Here is a 23,603-nt window from a genome sequence, read left to right as displayed (position 1 = left end):
GAGGGGGCGCTAAATCTGCTCTATACATTGACTATGCAGCGGGGCACTCTTTTCATCATCTATAAGGGGGGGGGGGGCGCTACATCTGCCTCATACACTGAATTATAGGGAGGGGGCGCCCTGCAATGAAACTTCACCCCCCTCCCCTGAACGGCAAGCACGCCTGTGGGTTTACCTCTCTCTATGCGGACAACTTCGCCGTTCACAGTGAGCTCGAAGTGCCGGAATATGTGCCTCTCGTCGAAGTGCAGCGCGCAAACAGCCCAGTTTTCCCGAAGAAGCTTGTCAGCGCGCGGGATCGCTTTAAACCACTGCACAGAGCTTCGTCCTTTGGAACGTGGAACAACCAGATTTGTAGCCTGTAGTGCACCCTGGGACGAAGTATAACTTTGTTTTCGCGCCATGAGAGTAGATACAGAAGCATTGGTGAAAGACTGCCACCGCAATAAAAAAAAAAGGCAGATAAAAAAAAAGGAATCAATGATATGCGAAGTATGAATGATAAACGTTTATAAAATCACCACAACGTTACGAGGTGAAGGTAAATGATGCCGTACATGACTTCCGTGAGATGATTATAATGTTTGGATGTGTCATTTACCTTCGTCATCTATTCATGGCACGTGATACCAAATTTAGTACATGTGGAGCTAGCGAAGCGAGAACGAGCACGCTATGAGCGTGGTATGCTGTCATGTTCTTACATGACACGCGTGTCAGGATTATCATGTTTTCACCAGTCATATAAATCTCGCCATCCATTTACGTCACGTAACACCAAATTTGGTATATGTGGAGCCTGCGAAACGGCCGCGAGCGTATCATGAAGGGCCCAATATACTCCGATGTAGCGTTGACGCGCGCGCACGCTGGGCACTGCGACGCTATACGTTAGCAAAACGCGAGCACTCTACAGTCTGACGCCAGGCGCGACCAGCGTCCGTCGGCGCGGCCCGACGGCAACCGCCGCGAAATGCATAACCGGCGCGAAATGCGACATGCTGCATTTCACGCTGATGCGTTACCCAGACAACACTGCGTCTCCCTCTTTTCGTGACGGAAGGACGCCGGACATGCTGACACGCGCATGCTTCAAAGCAACGCAGCGCGGACGCGCCTGCGTGTACATGGCAGGACCGGCGCCTGGCATGGCAACGTCGGCACGACGCGACGAAATGAACGCCGGCGAGCACGCGCACCGCGTCACGTCGAAATGTGTTAACGCCTTGACTGTGGCATGTAGTCATGTTCTCACATGACACGCATCTCATGATTATCAAGTTTGCACCAGTGACATACATTTGTCATCCATTGGCGTCACGTAATATCCAATTTGGCATATGTGAAGCTAGCGAAACGGCCGCGAGCGCATCATAGCTGCGGCATGAAGTCGAGTTGTTACATGACACGCATGTCGTGATTATCATGTTTCGATGTGTCATTTTCTTATGTCATCCGTTCGCGTCGCGTAATACCGAGTTTCATACATGTGAAGCTAGCCAAACGGCCGCGCGCGCATCATGAGCATAGCATGTAGTCATGTTGCTACATGAAACGCATGTCATAATTTTCATGTTAGGGTCTGTCGCTTGTGTTCGCCATGCAATCATGCCATACCATACCAGTTTTGCAACATACCATGTGATCAAAACCACCGCAAGAGCTGCAAGACCATGAAATGTAAATCATAACATTCATGACATACATGATTTTCATGTTATGACTAGTAAAATATGTTCTTCAAACAGTCATGTTATGCCATACCAGGTTTGGCATCGATACCATCATGGAAACGGCCAGGAGAGCTAAAAGTCGTAGGTTGCTAGATAGATAGATAGATAGATAGATAGATAGATAGATAGATAGATAGATAGATAGATAGATAGATAGATAGATAGATAGATAGATAGATAGATAGATAGATAGATAGATAGATAGATAGATAGATACGCTCAATGTCGCCGAAGTTCGCTAAGAAATGCTTCGCATTAAAGAAAAAGAAAAAAACGAGGACGAATGCGCCCGACGAAACTGTCGGAAACGTGTAAACAACGTATAGAAGAATGCGCGTGCCCCCCCGCGGCTCCTCCTCAGAGGCCTCAGTGCGCTCCGTAGGTGGCGATTACTGCTCATTACACTCTATAACCGCTGTAAGGGTGCCACACTCATTGCTATGCTTTGATGGCGCTGACTGACACTCCCACGTTTATTTCAAATATACCCTATGAAGTGGGTGGGCGGATAGCCGCCATGGCAGCTCTGCAGTGGTAGAGCATCTAACGCGTTATTCGAAGATCGCAGGTTTGGTTCCTGCCCACGGCAACTTATCTTTTCACCCATTTTTCTTTCTTGACATTTACATTAAAATGCGGTCTAATAGGTTCCCCTATACCTTTTTTGGCATTATTGTCTGTTAGATCTCTATAATATTGTGTCAAACAAGGAAAAAACACGAGCCCTGAAGTATATATATATATATATATATATATATATATATATATATATATATATATATATATATATATATATATATATATATACGGAAGCAAAATTAGAAGTTGTAAGGGGAGGGGGAATTTAACCCCGCTCCCCGGCTGAGCCCATGCTACGCATCTTTCGTCTACGGACGCTATCTTCCAGAAACTATTCAATGACATCTTCGCATCAAATTGTCATTATAATTTTATATTATTTGATGCCTGCGTGAAATCATCACCGTCAAGTAACACCTCTCCGCGGTTCCCTCCCCAGTACCCAGGTGCCAGAAGGGAGTACCACTTCAAAACTTAAATTAGGCCCATGATTACCAGCGCTATTTCAAGATCAGATCTATTTTTTATTTGTAGCATTTATATATGACACAGGAAGGAAGGCGTCTAGGGAAGAGGTTGCGGACGTGAGAGCAAGAGTAATACTGGCGATCTGAAGGCTTGTTGCGTTTTCGGGCAGATGACTGGTGCAAACACAATCGATGTCCTCAAGGTGGCCGATGCATTCGCCACAGAATAATGTGAGTGTACTGAAAGGAGATTCGTGGCATGAATGGTTGGGCAAATGTTTTCGACCATCAGAAGAGCAAAAGGTAGTAGAACGTTTTTTTGGAGAAGTGAAGTCTTCTGGCGGCGTGAACATGACGTTCGAAAAAGCAGCATGGTCCCACGAGATAGGCACAATTACAGAAGACATAGGTGGGATATTCGTTTCCGCGGCGACGACAACACGAGAGATAGATGGCTTATTATAGAATCGTCGTCGGAGAGCGATGATAATTCTAGTTCGTCCCGGGCACAATCAACAACGGGGTAATGTGTGGAAAAAAGTCCCAGCCCACGTCGTGTGAGCAGTGTTGAAACATAATGAATTCAACCACTTACACAGTGTCCTGGATGAGTAGTAGAGCCGTGCACGTAATAGAATGGTTTACGTGATGCGCTGTTGCCGTACTCAGGGAGAGACCAGAAAGCAGAATCGTAACTTCTTTTAACTTAATTACGGCACATTGCTTCACTCAATACAGACACGGCATCTTCGGTATTAATGCTTGAACGGTAACACCTTCAATAAAGACAGTTATTCCATTAGTGGGTAGAGAACGAAGCCTTGTAGAGTTCGATGGTGGCGCAGTTCTTGGCTCCGGAACTGCGATGGTCAGTTTTCCGTTTGGGCAGGTGGTGGACGCCGAAACATCGATGAAGGCGAACGTCGGCGTGGGGCGATCGGCGTATACGTTGAATGCGTGGCGGCTTGGCGAAGAAGTGTCCGAAGCAGCATGGAGTGGCAGCGTCTGTGGTGGTTCTGTGTGGGCATAGCCATACGTTTCATCAATGGTACCTGGATGAGGAACGCACCGGCGACAGAACCGCTCAACATGGCCAGGCAGACGACAATAGTAACATGTGATGGGTCTGTTATCCGATGTGCGCCAAGATTTGTTGGGAAGCGTTGAAGGACGGCGGTAAATGGCAACATGCGAGCCTGCCGGGGACTCGCTCTCTTGATTTCGTGCCAACCGGGTGTGCCCCTGCGATCTCCGACGACAGCGCAGCTCTGGCCGACTGGCTCGCCCTATACGCCATCTCCTGCCACCGACAAGAGCTTTCGCTGAGTGGTGCCCCGTCCTCAGACTCCTGCGACAGTGTCCTTCTTTCCTATCTCCTCTTTACTTCCGTCGTTTTCTGTCGTTCGCTGTCGCTACGCTTCGCTTTCTCCTTCCTCTTTCTATATATACCTTTTAATCCTATCCTTTTATTCCCTCCTTACCCCCATCACTCGTGAGCTACTGTTGAGGTGCCGCACTCTGATACAGACAGTTACGGTGCTCACTTTTCTCTTTAAGAATCACATAAGAAGATAGCCTGCCGGTACGCGTGTTGCGTAGAAGGGGTTCGTTTGGTGGGCAGAGTCGACAACGTTTGACGGCGCATGTACTTGCCTTCGCTCGACGTCAGCGTAAGTGAGGGGAGTAGACACAGGTGGTGGCTGGTACGTGGGCGGAAGTGCCTCGCAGACTTGCTCTTCGATGGTTTGGCGCAGCGACGAGGTCAGCCTATGAGAATAGCTGGGAAGGAAGGGCGCAAGGTACAACTGGCGTGCCACTTCCTCTCGGGTAGATTGCTGGATTTGCGGCGTCAATACCGATTGTTCTGGAGGAATTGCACCAACGGTCAATGCTGACGGCTGGTCGTGTCGAAAGTAGGGCATCGTGTTGAAATGCGCTCTTTTTGGAACTCATCGTAATTTTGGCAGTGTTGGATAAATTCCCCAACTGTTTGCGGGTCTCTCGGCACCAGCATGTGGAAGGCATCGTCCTCGATGCCCCTCATAATGTGTTTTACCTCGCCGGTTTCCGACATGCCAGGATTCAATCGACGGCAGAGGCCTACGGCGTGCTCGATGTAGGACGTAGAGCCTTCCCCAGACAGTTGGACGTGATCCTGCAAGCGCTGTCTGCGCGGAGCTTGCGCACTGTCGGTCGGCCAAACACATCCGCGAAGGTTGTATTGAAAATGGCCCAGTCTGTAAGCCCAGCTTCGTGGTTGTTGAACCAGAGCTCCGCTACTTCTCTGAGGTAAAAGTGTACGCGGCCAACTTTGTCGTTTTCGTCCCACCTATTATTGACGCTTACTCGCTCGAACGAAGAGAGCCAGTCCGCGACGTCCTGTCCATCGGTGCCGCTGAAAATGACTGTATTTCGCTCTCTCGGGACGCCGGGACAGAAGGTGGGGATGTAGAAGCGGTCAGCTGTGCAACATCGGTGGACATCGTTGATGGCGAAGGTAGAGTTCGGTTGCGGAGCCAGTAGTAGTAGTAAACATTTATTTAGGAAAAAAAAAAACAGAGGTTGCTAGGGAGACCAGCCTCTAGTGGGTCAGCCTCCCTGCAGTACTAGGTGGAGTTCTTAGTCAGGGACCCCGTTGGTCTTTGCCGCTGTCCTGGCACGCTGGACCATGGCCCGTTGGGCCGCAAAGTCCTGGCAATCGAGCAGGGCCGCCTCCCAGTCCTCTCTTGTTGAATTTGGGTTCGGGGGTAAAGAAGGATTGAGCTGGCATGCCCATACCATGTGGTAGGTGTCACCCACCATCGCACAGTATTGGCAGAGGCCGGAAAAGGAAGAGTCAAAGTGTTTAAGCACTGCCGGGCACAGTAAAGTATTCGTAAATAGCCGGAGGAGAATTCTCTCATCCGCCTTCTTAAGTGCTTTACAGGGCGAAGGAAAACGGTGGTGGGAGTCCCGGTAATGGGTAATTATCTCTCTATAAGTTAGGAGAGGAGCATTACGAGAGGATCCAGCACTATCCGCCACTTGATAGTGCTCCTTCAGCAGTGAGTCGAAGACACGTTTACTGGGGAAAACGTGCCGGTGACAGAACCATTTGTACAACTTCCTCATCTCATCATCGTGCTGCTCTCGGGCCATCTGCCTCGACGTGTTCGACGCCTTCCATGCCTTCAAGCTTGCCCGTGTGAAACCTTTTGGGGTGTTCTTGGCTGAGGATTGAGTTGTTTTAGCTTTGCAGTGTTAGTGTTCGATTCTCTAGTTTATCTAGCTGTTTCTTAGTCTAACCATATCTCTAGTGCTCATGTAGACTACTTCTCCTGGCCAGGCGCTATCCCCCTGGTCAGCGTCCCTGCCGTGTAATGAATTGCCGCTAGACTTCTTTTTCCGCACTGGTATCGGCAGCATTACCGTGGCACTGGTACCTACGAATGGAGGCTTCATCAGACTTACGAACCCTCAGGCGATCCAAAAGGAACTTAAAGCCACTTCAAACCATTTTCAGACCATCACGATATTTTTCCTAATAAGGTCAAATTACTTCCCCATATTATTTTGGATGGTTTACTACAAGATCGCCTGCGCAGTATTACCACAAACGTTATTATTGCTACAGACGCATCGCAATGTGACGAAAAGCCGGGAATTGGTATTTTCAGCCCAATTTTGGATTGGTTTTATTCGCTTTTTATTCTGGAAATAGTACTCGCCTTACGCACGTTAGATACAGCAATTACATTAGCTGTCATAATAACAGATTCTCTATCTCTCTGTGCGGCGCTTTCTGTTGGTGCTGATAAACAAGTAACAAAGGCGTTCCATGCACTAGTGCCTGCGCATTTGAGAAAAGTCTGACTAGTTTGGGTGCCTGGACATAAAGGCTTATTTCTAAATTGAATAGCCGATTCCTTAGGTAAGTCGTCGATTAGCGGACCTATTTTACCACACTGTTTATCATCCGCTTATATGACTGCTGCTCGATTCCGTAGATGTACGCTTATGAAAATCTTTAGAGGTACAGCACTAACAAACTCTACCGAATAATGCCATTTATTATATCCCTGGCGAAGAGACTTTTGCCGCACTCGTAAACAAGAAGTACCTATCACAAGGCTGCGTTGACGGGTATACCAAATCTGAATTTCTATGAACACATCTCTGCTCAGGCACCTTCGCCTTTGTGGGCGTTCTGTGATGAACTTGAAACAATAGATTGTTTCTTTTTGACCTGCAGGCGGTTTAACACATTACGAAAAGCCATTTTAGAAATACCTTTACGTGGTATTGGTATGGATTTATCTGTGTCTGTCATTTTGTCTTTTGGGGCTTCCATTTCCGGGTTCTCTAATGCGACAGTATGCGTGGCCGTCCGGGACTATATTGATAAAACTAATAGGTTGACTATTTAATCTGTTTGATTATCCTAACGAGTCTACAAAGTTATATGCATATAAAAATCAAATTATTGCTCTATTCTAAGAATAAATTCGTTTCTTTATTTAAATAATCGTATGCATTAGATCAAGCACCACAATTTCCGAGGTCATCGGTAATCTTTCTATTATATCTCGATTATTCTAAATCTGACCAATAACTTTTGAAATCACTTAATTCTTGGCCAATCCCGTATAGTGGGTATGCGCCATGGACAATAGGTGAACAAGAACAAGGTAAAGCAGACCAGTCGTCAAGCGGAGCGAGCGCGAGAAGCAACAACACTCTTCCTTCTCTTCTTTCACCTGTGTCATATATCAATGCTAACACCTCCACGTGGTTCCTCCCCAGTACCCAGGTGCCAGAAGAGAATACGACTTCGGAACCTAAATTTAGCCCATGATTGCCAGCGTCATTTCAAGATCAGATCTATTTTTTTATTAATACACACCGGGGCTTGTCCTCACCTCCGCGCATTATATTCGGGGAAATGAATGCCCACAAGCAAGGAGTACGAGGAGAAGACAAAGAAGACCGAGGCCGAGGCGAGGCTGTTTTTTGTTCTGGCATTGCGGAAGCACAAGGCTTCTCGGTTCGCGGGCCGGTACAGCCGAGGGCGTCCATGCGCAGACAGCTCAGCAGTGGCCGCGAATACTGCGACAGACCACTGAGTGCAATGCGCTGAGGACCGCCGCGCAGGGCCCGCTTTACGAGGTAAACATGCATGCGCGCTAATCAAGAAGGGTGTGTCTATTCTCCCGGCAACCGGGATAATCGATCAAAAAAATTTCTCCCGGCAGTCGCCTCCCATTGGCTCTCATAAGTCACGTGACTAATTGCCGGAATAATTTTTTTTGTATGATTCTCGTGGCAACCGGTAGAACTTAACGTATTCAGCGTTACCTAACGTAACCTAACCTAACCCAACGCACGCTGGGCCACGTCTGTCCAGTCTGTCTCGCAGCCTAACTCAATCTAACGCACGCTAGGCTACGTATGCCCAGTCTGTCCCGCAGCAGCCAGTTTTTTCTCTTCTCCCCAGGGCAGTTAGTCGCGTGACATATGAGAGCCAATGGGAGGCGACCGCCGGGAGAAATGTTTTTGAACGATTATCTCGGTTGCCGGAAGAATAGACACTGCGAATCAAGAAAAAAGGGGGGGGGGGACGGGGGACGGGGGACGGGGTACAAGTTTGATCGCTCCAAAAAAGTATTTCGTTAGTTCGTGTGCTTCTTTGTGGGTGGGTACATACAGAACGGAAGAATTGGGGAGGGGCGGGGGTTGCAGAACCAGCTTCGGAACTATCCAAAGTTGGTTAAGCATCCAAGCTGGTAGAACTATTCACCGGTTACGCTAATGAAGGGGAAGTAAGCACAAAAATATACTATTAGTATGTGTCCCGAATCAACAATTGAGTGCACATAACACATATAGGTGAAACAGATTCCTTGGTTGAAAATTTACAAGTAATGAGCTTCATCAGTGCCGCATTACCATCATAAGAATACGTATTGATATAAATTGATGAATGGAGATTGTTAGCCTATAACTAATCAAGCGCATTCGCTTAGCTAGTGATTTTTGCAGACGGATGTCTTATTGAATGCCTATCGTACTCTCCTTTCCCCCAGTGTAGCTAACCTTAAGAAAATTCGTCTATTTGAGATCATGCGCGACCACTCGCAATTTTTTTTAGTGACATTCAGCAGTCGTGGCAATTTTAAAGTTTGCTGCGCTCTATTAAACCGTAGAAGACAGAGTGACCTATGTTTGCGGGGACCCATTAGACCGAGAAAGAACTCGCATAAATATTATTCCCTAAATGTGTGTATGCCATCGAGCACATAGAAAAATTGCATTAATACCATTGCGTCAAAATTATAAAAAAATTGGCGTGTGGCTCACACTGAGCCGCGCAAGGCTTGAAACAGCAAAACCGGACGTTTCTGAAGTACATTGTGCCGTCCTATAGGTTGTTTTTGTGGGCTATAAGTTACGGAATTTGCTTCTTAGTTGCATTTAGGTCGGTACTATGGCTTTAGCTATGTGGTACCATAGGCCGTTCCTGCGTTTATTCCAAGAGCAAAGACTGTTCGAGTCAGACAACAGATAGTCACAGACATGACTCACTTGCTCCAGAGACGGAAAACTCGCGCTGAAACCAACTGTTCGCACGTCGTCGTTGGCGTGGGACCACGGCGTCGGAGTTGACCCGTCGCTGCCTTTCCCATTTCCTAGCATTGCCTCGTTGTATACGTACTCGGGTTCTCCAGCTAGCCGCCATCGTTTCGCAGCCATTTAATTGTTGGGATAAGCGTCGACTTGATTTTTAGTGAACTCGAGTAGTGGAATTTACGTAATTTCGATGCCACATACCGGTTTATGATCTTAGTTTTCTGACAGGCCGCATACGCAAACATTTTAAACAGCATTGCGCCAAAAAGAAAGAAAACACGTTGTCGTTACGAGTAAGGTTCCATGCAATGCAGCTCCTTTACCGTGTGGTTCGGGTTAGTAAAAATCTGGGAGGATAAATAAGTATAAACGGCGTCTATCTCGCTCATGACAGCTGGGGCCATAAGGTGACAGTACAATTATACGCCTGCACTTGTATACTGCATGTGAATGCATGCGTATTTCGCGAGCAAGATCCAATTAATTGTGTCACTGGTAGAAGAAGTGCATGTGCCTTTCTTCTTCTTGTCATTGTATACGCATATCTGTTATGCGTGCAGCCTTCAAGCGCACCAATAAATCTTCGATTATGCCACACCAACTATCCCCCGTCGAAGGACTTATGAGTGCAGGTTGCAAGTACAGTCCTTGTCGTAAGATTACACGCCTGCAGGTTGCCGAGCCTGCGCCAAGCCGCAGTACCACGTGCAAGCATGGCGTCAAGCCACGTCGCCCGTCTGCGACCAGTGGCCAGCCTGATCTGTCTCGCTGTCCTGGTCACGCTCGCCTCACCTGCAGAGTCGGGAAGCAAACCTTACTTGCTCATCCAACATCAGGTCTACGAGGAACACCAGGTGCTTAAACGTATATATGTATCTGTTTCAACGGGATTTCCGACACGATATGTTCGACTTGTCTGTACGCTCCGTGCACGAGTTACACCCATGGCCACGGGACCGGATTATAAAATCCGTTACGCTTTTTAATGGCTTTCCTACAAGTTAACCAAGTGGGAAGGAAAGGTCAAAGTCATGTGGACTTTCTGCTAAGTACTCGTCCACTCTTAACCAAACAATGCATAGCGAATGTATTCATATACTATCCGACTTCCAACAAACAACTGATCACAAAAAAACGTACAGTTCGCAACAAATTTTCGCTGTTTATAGTAAACACACTAACAAACAAGATAAACTAGAATGGAGCTTACTCACAAACATTTCGTTCACCTAAAGTTAAAACTATCTCGGTGGCAACGCTCAGAGATTTCATTATGGTGACTTCTCCTTAATGCAGACTAGCCGAATATTCGCTGACCCGCATTAAGGTTGTGTCGAAATTCCCTTCGTTTGTTCACTATAGTGTGGCTTGGACTGCTATTGTATTCGCTTGCACGTTTTACTCAATACGACACACATAAAATCGTTGAAGAGTTTGCAACAAGATCAGTGTGGAAGGCAGCTTCGTATATTCCAGCATAGATTAATGCATTTTCAGGAATAGCCCGACTCCGTAACGCAGCCTCATTCCCAATTGGACAAAGCTATCACATTTTATCAAACGGCCTTTTTCTTCATGTTGTTTTTATATGATAGGGGTGTTTGGACTTCCATTTAGTATGAAACAAAATTATACACTGTATGCATGCTGTACGATACGCGGGGGAAAAGAAGCACCGATGTTGCTACAAATGATGCACTTCGCACCGAGTATACTAAGTTTGTCACTCCTACCTGCTATATACTACTATACGCCCCATTATACCAGCCCACCTGCCTCCTCATGCTCCTGCAATTGCCGTAATGTCGCCGACAATAACACTATTTACGTTAATTAATGCGTAACGCATTACATGATGAACCAATAATGATCCTCTTCAGAGCGCGTGACCAAAGATACCGGTGACTCTTCAAGCTAAACATCTGGTTGGCCTTTTCTCATTAATTCGGTCAAGTTTTAAGATACGCTTCTATGAGCTATAGACATTGGTGGCAGCGGTCGCGGCACACGACAATCTGATCTTTTATCGTGGTCACTCGACATTTCACGTTAACCCATTCCGTTGTTGCCATTCGTTGTAAATTTTCATTGTTTTTGCGCACGACTATCGCTGTAGCCTGTAGCAACAAGGGTGTTGAGCCACTGATCACACGGTTGAAGATCCGACTCTCGGCATAGAGAAAGGAAGACGTTGGGAGGGAGATTTTAGCAATAAGAAAGAAAGAAAGAAAGAAAGAAAGAAAGAAAGAAAGAAAGAAAGAAAGAAAGAAAGAAAGAAAGAAAGAGATGTAGCAAAGCGGGCACGCACACGCTAAATTTCGCTTACCAACATTTCTCCAAAGTGAAAGGCTCCTATTATTATTATTATTATTATTATTATTATTATTATTATTATTATTATTATTATTATTATTATTATTATTCGTAGTTACGAGCTTTAGCCTAAAGCACGCCTACGGCAGTTACTTATTCCGTGCGATCCTCAAAGAAGGGTCACAGAAAGGCTTCTTTTCGGTGCCGCCTAACTCGGTCCATGTGCGCCAACTTCGCAGGAGGTGCTCGGCAAGAGCCCGTCCAATCGGAGCGCGGCCGCGTACCGCAAGAACGACGAGGAGGAACTCTTCGACTTCATCAAGGTGAGGGCTGTTGGGAAAAGTGCGGGATACGTTAAACCATGGCCCCCGAGATTAGCCGGCCTGCCGGCTCGTCTCGAATGCCATGGTTTAACTTACGACGGGGCGAAAAAAAAAAACATTTCTGCCGGGTATATCAGCGCTACTCCGTCCCAACATGTCGAGTACACGGTCACAAACTTGCCGCCCACGTTCTGTGCATCCTAAACATCTAACTCGCATCCACCCTGAGGGATAGGCCGAGAATCGGGTAGAATAAAATTACTTAAAAGCTAGAAACAAAGGATAATTTCTCCTTTTGTATAAAAATAATTTTTGTATTTAATATTTCGAAAATAAAAAGGTGGGTATAAGTGTTCTTATTCAACAATAAATAAACGAATAACATATAAAAGATTGCTTGAGCTTACTTTGCTTAAATATGAATTTTTAGAAGAATGATCATTGTGCAAATACCGTAGACTGTGTTGTGATATCTTAAACTGTAGCCTCGCATACTTTCCCGTTGCCGCGCCCAAGGATATATATGCGCTGCTGGAACCCGGTTTGCGAAATCCTCCGGGGCCAACAGTGTCAGTAGCACAGGACAGACGACATCGAAGTTTAATTCGTCTCGTGAGCTCCGTGCCGTCTCCTGGTCTGACTTTCACGATATGACATTCCCATCTCAACAAGTCTGGGTAATTTTCAAGACGTAACGGACACATCGTTATCTCTAATACTGACAAAGTCGCCATTCTCCAAATCATTGCTGAGCTTCAGTGACCTTGCTGTGCGCACTTCACTCAAATAAAAGCTCGAGTAAAAAGGCCGCATTTTTGTCCCACAACAATAATCGTCATCTACCTCGCGTTCCTTTCGTTGCACTATCGCTACGTGCTCCGGTCACGAACGACATTCGCGTTATCAACGTGTCATAGATTTCTTGATAGGAAAGTGGCCAGCGCAGAGCTTTCAAGAAAGGAAGCGCTAGCAAGCCAGATGATGATTACTGTTGAGGGACAAAAAGACACCCTTTTTACTCGATCTTTTAATTTTTAGAGTGTTAGTGTCGCGAAGTATTTCTTGTGACAGCATTGCCAAAGGTCATATAGTTTTTATAGGCGATGCACCTTAAGGCCTAGTCTGTTTTTTGATACAGCACATGCAAGGTACCCGCTATACGCCCATCGTTTGTTCGTAGCAGCACAGCACGTGCAAAGTACTTATCGGATATACGCCCACCTTAACTTTCATGAAATAGGGAAGCATACACTGTGCCTCTATGCCATTCGTCCTTCTGATTTGATTGATATGTGGGGTTTAACGTCCCAAAATCACCATATGATTATGAGAGACGCCGTAGTGGAGGACTCCGGAAATTTCGACCACCTGGGGTTCTTTAACGTGCACCCAAATCTGAGCACACGGGCCTACAACATTCCCACCTCCATCGGAAATGCAGCCGCCGTAGCCAGGATTCGATCCCGCGACCTGCGGGTCAGCAGCCGAGTACCTTAGCCACTAGACCACCACGGCGGGGCCATTCGTCCTTCTGCTGATAAGCGAGGTACCTGCTACACATCTGTAAGGCACTATGTGCACCAGTGTTGATGAAGGTGAAGAATAAGCGCGTTCCAGGCCACACGTTCTCTTTTTGCTATTGATGAAAACGTACGTGAACATGCTCTCTCCCACGAAATGCAACGTCGGCGTAGAAAACAAGCTAGCCCGTATATAGGCGAGAGTTGGGGAAGCAGCGGCAAAGCGACAACGCCAACAACTTGGCGCGGCATGCGGCGGCTCATGGATCGTCTACGCTGACAGCAAGTTAAAACGCGCAATGTAGTCAGTATTTATGCTTTGGCAATATCATCATAAGTGTGAGTGAGCGGCCTATAATTTAACACTGTCTTGGTCCTTGTTACTTAAGCGTCAAGCTGTTCGAAGCTAAAACATCTTTTTCGTAGAGGTTTCTTTAAGCGTTAGAATAAATAGTTATCATAAACACTCCAAACCATGGAGCCTATCGACCATTTCTTTCATTATTTCGCAGCATGACGCACACCACGGGACACGTTTGAGATGCACGCAGGCGGATTCCCCCGAATATCTTGTCGAGGTGTACACACTACAGGCAGTTGCTTGCTAAGAGTTCTGAGGCTGGCGAAATCGTGCAGAATGCTCGGATAGTCCACCTACTTTAGAGACAATTAGGCAAGACTTCGTACGAGAAAACATGGAGAGAAAAAGGGAGGTACAACATGTGTCACTCCAGAGGCGTCGTTAAAAAGAAAGTCACAGCTTGTGTCATGTCAGTTTCCTAAAAAGGCTGCACGCGATACCTATTGTCCATGCTTAAGTATAAAAGTAAAGAAGAATCAGTATGACCAACTGAGACGAAAAAAAAAAAAGAGGAAGAAGACACAAAAATGACACGGCCGCTCCAGGGAGTGAAGTGGTTCTCGTGCAGTCTGTTGTCTCGGCGTGAAATAAGCCGAGAAAGCACAGCGCGTACAGTGCATGCTAGATAGCGCTCGCGAGCTTGCCCTCGTGATCAAAGTTAACCAGTTGCTGCTCGAGCAACACAGCCCTTTCGTTTCATGCTCCTTCGCCCGAAAAACAGACGGACAGGGCGTTTCTCCTGCTTGAGGAGCAATCAAAGGCAGGCCTCGCACGCACTGTGACGTTACCAGGTGCGTGCGCCGGGCCACAGAGGATGACCGGCTCGTTTTAACTGTGCTCAGTGGCGTAGGATGGCAGCCCGGGCCAGTGCCTCCCCCTTCTCCCTCCGAAATGTTTTTCGGCATGGCATAGATACCTCAAAATGACACTCGACAACATTTGCCTGTTTGGCCCCCACTTTAGATGAAGGGGGTGCCTCCCCTTCAACCCTTTCCTGAAAAAAAAATGCTGCATACACCCCTTCCTCTACTTCAGACACAATCGTCTTCATTGCGCGAGGTTTTTTTTTTTACTCGCAGGTAGAACATACAATGCGTGGGGTGAAGTAACTTCACGTGGGGCGATGTTACTTTATATTAAACATGACGGCGATGGCAAAAACTCGTCCAGAGAGTCCATATAATTGATTGCACATTGAAAAGGACAAGAAAAAGGAGGCCTTTGACTTCGAGTCGGCTTAGGCGAATTTATAAGGCACTGTGCGACTGTTGTAATCTCGAAAAGTAAAAGACAGACCTTTTAAATGGTATACCTTAATATCTCCTGCAGTGCACATGACATAATATGTGTTGCGCAGGACTACCTGTTCAACAGAGGCGGCGCGCAAAAGCTGAACAGTCGCAGCGGCAATGGCCGGGCGCAGTTCGTCGGCGTCGACTCTGGCGGCGCAAATGGGTCGGCGGCTTCGGGTGGCGCGGACAAGGACAGCGGCGAGTCCGCGCAGCGGTACAAGATGCATATCATCAAGTTCCGTCTGGTTAACGCCAGCCACCCTGCCGTCGCTGCGACCAGAAACGCGCAGGTACATGCGTATACACTACGTAGTTGAAACGATTAAAAAATGCAACACGTGGAAGTTACCTTTTGTAGAAATCTGTAGTTGCCTCTGGGCAACTACAGATTTCTCTTTATCGGAGAAGAGATCCACGTTATGTCGACAACAAAAGAGAGACGAGTTTGTCAAATGTGTGGAGCAGATATATATTATTCTCGCACGAAAGTTTTGTGCACTCATAACTAAACGACCGTCACGACCTGTCGGTACAGTCAGCACCAGGAATTCTGCTTGTTCAGTTACGCCACAGCTATAAGGTGAGCGAACATTGCAAACAAAAACGCCATAATGACATGGTTTGTATGTTGCGTTAGGCTGTGTTGTGTTGCTCTGAAAAAAAAAATCTATAGGCTGGATTGGGTTGAGATAGATCCCGTGGACCGTTTGTCGCGACCTTGGTGCAATTTTTTATGCATCTGCGCATGTGATGAGTGCACCTGTCTCTAGATTCCATGCTATCAAAATCTACAGAGTGGCGCAACGCGAAGCACGATTGGTGGCTTCAAAGTGACGAAGACGAGCGTTACAGCACTATCGTTTCATTTTGCACTGCCCCATATTTTGCAGTACCATGGAAGCCCAATTAACTGACCAAATCCGCGGCGCTTCGTAGGGCTATTGTTCTGAAAACATGCGAACAGGCACTGTCAAAGAATAAGCGGAAGGAGCATACTGGGCAGCACGAGGGTTGGCAGGTCTTTGTCGTGGGGGAGGGGCGTAGATTGGCGTGGACAAGTGTCCCTTTGTAAACCCCTGCCGACGCCCACGCTTGGGATGGAGATGCATCTTTCATCAAAATGGGAGGACCTTGCTACAGGCATAGCACGCATGCTTGACCAGATGCATGCATGCTTGACGCTGACCAAAAGCAATGCGCTACACAGGGATTGAATGGCGCGCCACTTGTACTGATGTGGTCCTCCGTCTCCTGCTAACGTTACTCTCTCACTCCACCTTGAAGGCCATGACGATGCACAAGAAGGGCGACCATGCACCCCCAGAGCCATTTCACAAGGAACACCACACAGACGATGGTGGCGAGCTGCACAGCCGGGGCTACCACGGCAACTCGACGCCGTCAGCGCGTCACTGGGGTGGCCGGTACTGGACGTCTCACCCGACTCACGTGACCACCGCTCACACAGACCTGTTTCCGGCACTGCCACGGAGGGCTGCTCCAGCGGCTGCCCCTGGCAACTGCGAGCTACCTGAAACTACCAAGGTAACCACCAAGAGAACCACAGCTGCCACCACCACGACCAGGCATACGACGACGACAAGAAGGACAACTACAACGACGACGACGACGCCAAAGCCGACGACTACAACCAAGAGGACGACGACGTGCGCGCCAACCACGGTGGCTGGTGAGACCACATGCGGATAGTTTCATGTGCCGCCACGCGTAGCTCGATAAGCACACTTATGAGCGACCTATTCAGACTCCGACAGAGCTGCGAGTTTCAGTATCAGTGAGTCCGGGTGAGTATTATATCTTGGCGAGTTTAAGTCCGAGTGAGTCCGGTTGAGAAAGATAGTGAGTCTGAGTCCGAGTGCGTATATGGCCAATTGGGGAAATTTTTGGTGACTGAAGACACAGTGATGCTTAAGAGCATTCTTTATTGTGAGGTAAGAAAAACAATTCCTCGGGCACATCATAAGCATATAGCAGGCAAGGTCAAAGAGCAATATATATTTCATGGGTGAGTCTATATAGGACGCACATTTCGTGCCGACATATGCATGTACTTCTTCAACACTTTACTCTTGACGCGCGCCCATTCAGCACAAGCGCAACAGAATTGGTGATGGAAGCAGCATAACAAAGCTATAGCGAGCAATCAGTTGGGGCAAACGTTATAGCGGTTCTTTCGACTTTCTCCGCATTAAAATGAAACATCACCCACTTTGACGCAGAAGCGCCACCCAGTAAGTGCAAGGAAGCGTGAAATGCTCGAAGCATCATGTCATCTCGCGGCCGGGACAAGTAATAACGTGTAATTTATGTCATTACTGGAACATTCGAGACGAGCTACGATCTGAAGGTGCACATAACCTGACAGAGCTCAACACAAGTACTGAAATCCGGGCCAATTGGATTGTAGCCACACGAATGAAAAAAAAAAAATACACGAGCACAAGCACTTGTGCCTGTCTTTTTTTTTTCTTTGTGTAGCTATGGATGTAGTGCTGGTTGACAAAAAAAAAAAAAAAACCCTCCCACATCCTTCAGCCCTAACTATACGGAGAGAGTGAGAAGCAAATTGAAAAAGTTTTTTTTTTCACCAGCAAATCCACCGAAGCATATGTACAAACGTGCGCTGCGCATTCTCATGTATTTCCCAGCGGTTGGCTGCGAGCGAGCACCGCCACCGGCCACAACAAGCCGAAGAACGACGACCACGACGACAGAGGCTCCTCAGGTGTATCTGCACGGCCATCCGTACGTGGTCATCAAGCTGCACGAGGTGAAAGGAACCCGTCGCGTGCCGTCCCACCGCTTCTCGCCCCCGCCGCCCTACCTGCGGTTCCTGCTCGCCAACGGAACGTACCCGAACAAAACACACCTGACGCGGAACGACTCATTGCAAGTGCCCGAACACCGGTGAGGATAAGCTGGGAGTTTGTTTCTGCTCTATAGATTTCAGAATTAGCCGCGAAAAACGTCATTTTGGCCTATAAATTAGTTTGCTTGAAAGTATCACAAACTAAGCAGGATGTAAAAATTCCACCAGTTATCGTCGTCAGCCTGGCTACGCCCACTGCATTGCAAAGCTTTCTCCCATCTAACCATGTAAGCAAGACTAAATATAAAATAAAATATTTATTATTCATCAACAGAAGCTATAGGTGTAAGTGTGCAGTGAGGGGGCCGTGTACGTATAGTGCTATTGGTCGAAGTTAACACAGTGCTCACCAAGGTAGAAATATATTTTTAAAAAAACGTCTAACTGTATTAATTCTTCCACGCTGTGCTATTTCAACCAAGCTGTGTTAATTTCATTCTTGTCCTTCCCCGGCCAGTCGGGTGTCAATAAAAATCTCGATTGGTACCATACTTCAACATTAGTACTATTGGCGCCGGTAATCCATTGTGTTGGGTGGCCATAGGCTCGTGTTTGGTATTGCAGGCTTACTGTTTGCCTGCATTGGCTATTGCTTGCCGGTGCTGGTGGTGCATGTATTAGCAGCGTGAAATGTTCGCATACACCGACATTTACCAGTCATGCCCCAACGGATGTCGATCATTTTTCTTATTTATGAGCATAGGGTGGCGAAAAATGTGGAGCTATACTCACACCCAGAATGAATATATTTTGAGGTAATGGCAACCCAGACTAACTCGAAGTTTTCTCAATCGGACTCACTCGGACTCAAACTCGCTGAACTAATTTATTCACTCGTTCTCATTCAGACTCAGACTGACGGCTCGACCTGGGAGTGAACGAGCCAAAATGAGTCGACTCACGAGTCCATTAGCGTTTACTTGGATTTTTTTACCACGCTGTCAATACTCTCTAACGCTATAGAGTATTCGGTGCTCTACTTAGTGCATTTTGATTGCGTACCTTTAAATTGGGGTTATCGGTGTTTTTTTTTTATTTATACAAATGACTCACACGATGTTTTTATCAGGTTTTCGTGTGATAGTTCGCCCAATAAGTTTACGCACCCCTCTGGTCAGTAAAAATTGAGACTGCGTATGAACGCTAGCGTGTACGTGTGGGCAGCCGTTATATAAACGTGAGCCGATATAAGCCTGATATTTTCGCCGAAGTTGGGCAGACAGGAGTGAGTGTTTTTTTTTTTTTGTTTCAAGATAAGAAACTGGGAGAGTGTGTAGGTGCTCGTGTCTGGGTATAGGTGAAGCGCATCAATTTTTTTTTTATTAAAGGGGTGCAGCTTAATTTGTCCCTTGTTATTACCCCGTGTGTAGCTTTCAGCGGACAAAAAGGCAGAGAGTGAGAGTGCTAAAAGCGCGGGACAAATCTCTGTAACACCGTTCTTACATGTCGCATTCTAAAGATATTCGTGGCACTGTAATGGGGAGACAAAAAAAACTCCGATAGCGAGGACATTCGATATTTACCTGGAAAAACGTTGTAAGGCAGTTTTAAATGTAAGACGGCAAAGAGGGCACGACAGGCGTGATTGTTTGCTTCTTTGTGCTTCTTGTGTACATTACCAATTGCTTCTTTGTGTACATTGCCAGCGTATTTTGGCTGCCCGGTAGCTGGCCAGAAGCGGGTGAAGGAACCAGTGGCGGTAACTCATCGGGACACCAACCCAGGGCCAAGAAGCAGCAGCAGCAGCAGCATCAGCAGCATCAACAGCTACCGCAGCAGCATCAACAGCAGAAACAGCAGCGCTCTCGTTCGCGCCGAATGCCGGCGTACGCAGCCGAGACGGCGGCCCTAAAACGCGAAGTGGCCGGCAACTTGATGCGCGTTCTGCGCACCATTCGAGAACTGGACTCCTTGGCCGAGCAAGACCAGCAGGACGTGCAGCAGCCGGAGGAGGTCCAGGACCAGCAGCTGCAGCCTGAGATGCCGCAGCAGCAGGCTACCTACGAACTGGTGGCTCCCGATGCGGCGGCTGAGATCGACCAGCTCCTCAGGCGCAGGGACAGGTCGCAGAGGTTCAGGTGAATGACAATGCCTGGATTAGACAGCTAAAAAACTATGACAAAAAAGAACATATAGCGAAGTAAAAAGAAGTCTAATAAATGAGAAGTCGTTGAAGTAGAGATGTCACTGGGGCATGCGATGTGCCAAGGCAAACAATAATTATTTCTATTTTACATACCAAAGGTACGATATCCCTATGAGATACGTCATTGTCCAAAACCCTGGAAGCTCTGATTATTTAAGGTTCTTTATCGTGCACCCATAGGCTTTTTAAAGGGTCCCTGAAACGGTTGTTTTTACAGGTTCAGTTTTTGATTAGACTATTACTGGAACAAATAATTTTCACCATGATTCCATAGAAACACCCCTTATTAACGGAGCTACGAGTAATAAACAGGCACCCTCATACTCCGCTAGGCCTTTCACCCTCAACTACCTGAAATCGAGCGTTCGGGGCTAAGCTCCGCCTACACGGGGCCTTTGCCGCACGCTCCACAGCCAATCAGATCAGCAGCCACGGTGACGTCATGTGGGCAGAGCACGTCGCTCCGTGAATGGGCTGTTCAAAACGCGTTTGACCGAGTCGCAGCGATCTGCAAGGATCTGCAGCGATTCGCAGCTTTAAAACGTTGTAAAAAATTACACAGTTTACGCAGAGAGCTCTAATTGGCTTGTAAATAATCCTTGGGACTTGGTATAGCTACCAGCCCAATTCCTTTGTACAAGATTGTCAAAGCCGTTTCCGGGTCGCTTCAACATTTCGCGTGTATTGAAATGTGGCCGCCGTGGTCGGAATTCAGTGACGCAATTTTTGGGTCAACAGTCGAGCTTTACAACTACTAGAGCATGGTGGGTTCGCTAGTGACAAGCCAAGTACTTTTGACGAAAATACGTGTGGGCCTCTCGGTAAAGACAAACGCCCTTGACAGAGACGTCTCCCCAAGAAGTCAAGCCTGTTGTCGAAGCGTTTACTCCGCCGGCATGCCTTCTTCGATGACTTCTCATTTATTGAGTTTTCCATCTTTCTCTAAACACTTCTGTCCGGCTAAGAAGCGTACGGTATACTTAAAAGAAGTGAACATTTCAAGCTGTGAATAATGCCTTTCTCGCTTTTCCTGTTCTTTTTTTTTTTCGTGATGTCGTGGAATAGTAGTTTTTTTTTTTTTAGCAAGCTAAGAAACACGTTACGAAACTACGACACGGTTCCTTTCCATATGCACGTACAATGATCGCGCATGTGCACTCGTCAGCCGGTTCCGTGTTGCCGCTTTTCCGTAACGTGTTTTCGTAGCCTGCTAAAACTCTCTATTAACCGTGTGAAGTTCGTTAATTTAGTGATTGCGGCGACGAGGGCGAGCTGCGAATCCGTGGATGGGCCTCAAAACAACGCTATACCCGCTCTCTTCAGCAGGCCTCCGACATCTCCAACGCTGAGCAGCTGGGCAGATTACGAGTAGCATATGCGGCGTATATATGCAGCTTTAGATATCGTTTTTTTTTTAAATGAATCGCTGAATTCACTTAGAAGTATGCTATTTTTCTATGCGTAAATCAAACTCAAAGTTCGTTGCGAGTAAACAAAACAACCGTGCACGCATACATAAGATTGAGCCCTTTTCCTTAGGGGTTGCTTTTCCAGCCTGCAGCTGAAAAATTCCAAACACCTTAATTTTTCTAAAATTTCGATTGTAGGGTGTGAATTGTGGTAGCTATACGAGTGTGCACGCAAGGAATCGATAATGGCGTTCGTTAGATCCCCAAGGATATGGCACTGTACCAGAGAGAGAGAGAGAGAGAGAGAGAGAGAGAGAAGAATAGCGACAGGTGAAATTTGACGTCAGCCCCAGAAGAAATGTACTCGTTCGTTTGGATGCCTCAACGCGTGCGAACGTCTCAACTTACATGTGTTGGTTGGAGTGCCTCCAGAACCACGTGTTACCAAACAGCTCGAAAGATAACACCTAAAGAGTACATCAAGCAAAGAAATAGACATCACTCCCTGCATCAACTGTGCAGCACTCTTCGGAGTCTGATTCATTTCTCGCCAGGTTTCGCTAACGCGATTTGTGCATGCTCTTCCCGTGTCGACAACTGCGACGTCACATCCTTCAGTATCTGCTGACTAAGTTTTGCGCACCGTGGCTGGACTCCGGCCACCGCAGGTCACAGGACAGGGGGGCCACGGAGTACCCGGACGAACTGAGAGAGAACCGGGCCGAGGAGGGAGACCTGCACCAGTTCAGCATCCTGCTTAAGAAGGCACTCGACGAGCTCAGCGTCCAGCCTGAGGACAAGAACAGGGCGATACGGAAGCCCCACAAAGCCCCCGCTGCCGCCGTCTACAGATAGCGCCTCGGCCACGAAAACGCGCGCGCGCGCTGCGACACCACGCGTTGTGGACGTGTGCGTTTCCCCGGGTCTGCAGTTGCAATACCGCAGGAAGCTTTTGTGCACGAAGTGAGCCCTTTTTAGATCAGTGGCGCAAGAGGCACGCTAACGGCTTCTACACACTTTGCCGAATACTTCCGTTATAGGTATTGAGACTACGCACCTCTGGTGAACATGTCAACACTGAACACTTCACTGACATTTCGTGACTTTGATAGCGGCTGCCGAACATGTATTAACGTCCAGTGCCTGGTTTACCGAACTGGTAGGTTGTGGGCTAAGCGAGCCCAGCCGGCTACATGTGCCGCGCTGAGCGCATTCACTGTCATAGCTATAGGGGTTGGGCTCACCGATGCCGTGGTGGTTGTGGTTGGGTTGATGACGGTACCACCTGGATTCTTATACAGTAGGTGATACAGTTACCTTTACAGTATAGTGTGACGCAGTTTTTTTTTCCGTCATCTGATTCCAAATCTGATGTGACTATAGCGCTACGCTTTCGTGTTCATGCGTGTGCGTAGTCACGTACGCTGCTAAGCTAACAGGAGTAGGCTGTTTTAATGGCTTGTGTGACCAAAGCTGAGCCCATGGTTTATACTGGCCGGGAAGCGGCAACACAACTCGAAGAGGATTCCACATTTACAGCTAGTGTGTCACGGCCCATATGAACTCACTCGCTTCACTTACATTGTTCGCTGCGTGGGATACAATTCATCGCTGCATTGTAGATTACATGCATTTGTACTTGAGTGGAAAATGCGAGATAACGCTGTAGCGCAACTGTTCTCTGTCTGCGTGTGCATATCATTGACAGTTCTTACTGTTGGGCTGCTTGGTGAATGCTCGATAATGGAGTCCTCACCGAAGATGCGACTGCAGAAACGGCACAGGCCGCACGAGCTTCTGCATGGTGTATGTGCCCTGTCTGTAGTCATCATTTTGGCAATATGTTTGCTATTAGTTCTGCTTGGTGTGTACCACTTCACACGTGCTGATGCCACGCGCCGAGAACAGCGCCCGAGATACAGCGATGTAAACAGGTAACTTTTTACACACACCTGACACTGATT

General features: G+C 47.4%; 1 protein-coding gene across 1 annotated transcript; it reads left to right on the top strand.

The window, feature by feature from the left end:
- The first annotated feature begins 7,733 nt into the window (after positions 1-7,733).
- Positions 7,734-23,307, top strand: LOC142804194 (uncharacterized). Its single transcript, XM_075890874.1, has 8 exons — positions 7,734-7,924; positions 10,059-10,239; positions 11,938-12,021; positions 15,260-15,484; positions 16,479-16,884; positions 17,864-18,122; positions 19,731-20,162; positions 22,308-23,307. Exons 2-8 carry the CDS (start codon positions 10,099-10,101, stop codon positions 22,492-22,494), a joined length of 1,734 nt encoding a protein of 577 aa, XP_075746989.1. The 5' UTR covers positions 7,734-7,924; positions 10,059-10,098; the 3' UTR covers positions 22,495-23,307.
- The last annotated feature ends 296 nt before the right edge of the window (positions 23,308-23,603 follow it).

Source organism: Rhipicephalus microplus, chromosome 1, assembly GCF_043290135.1.
Source record: "Rhipicephalus microplus isolate Deutch F79 chromosome 1, USDA_Rmic, whole genome shotgun sequence".
NCBI lineage: Eukaryota > Metazoa > Arthropoda > Arachnida > Ixodida > Ixodidae > Rhipicephalus > Rhipicephalus microplus.
Note: the sequence above shows the minus strand (reverse complement) of the source record. Positions and strands in the feature narration are given on the sequence as shown.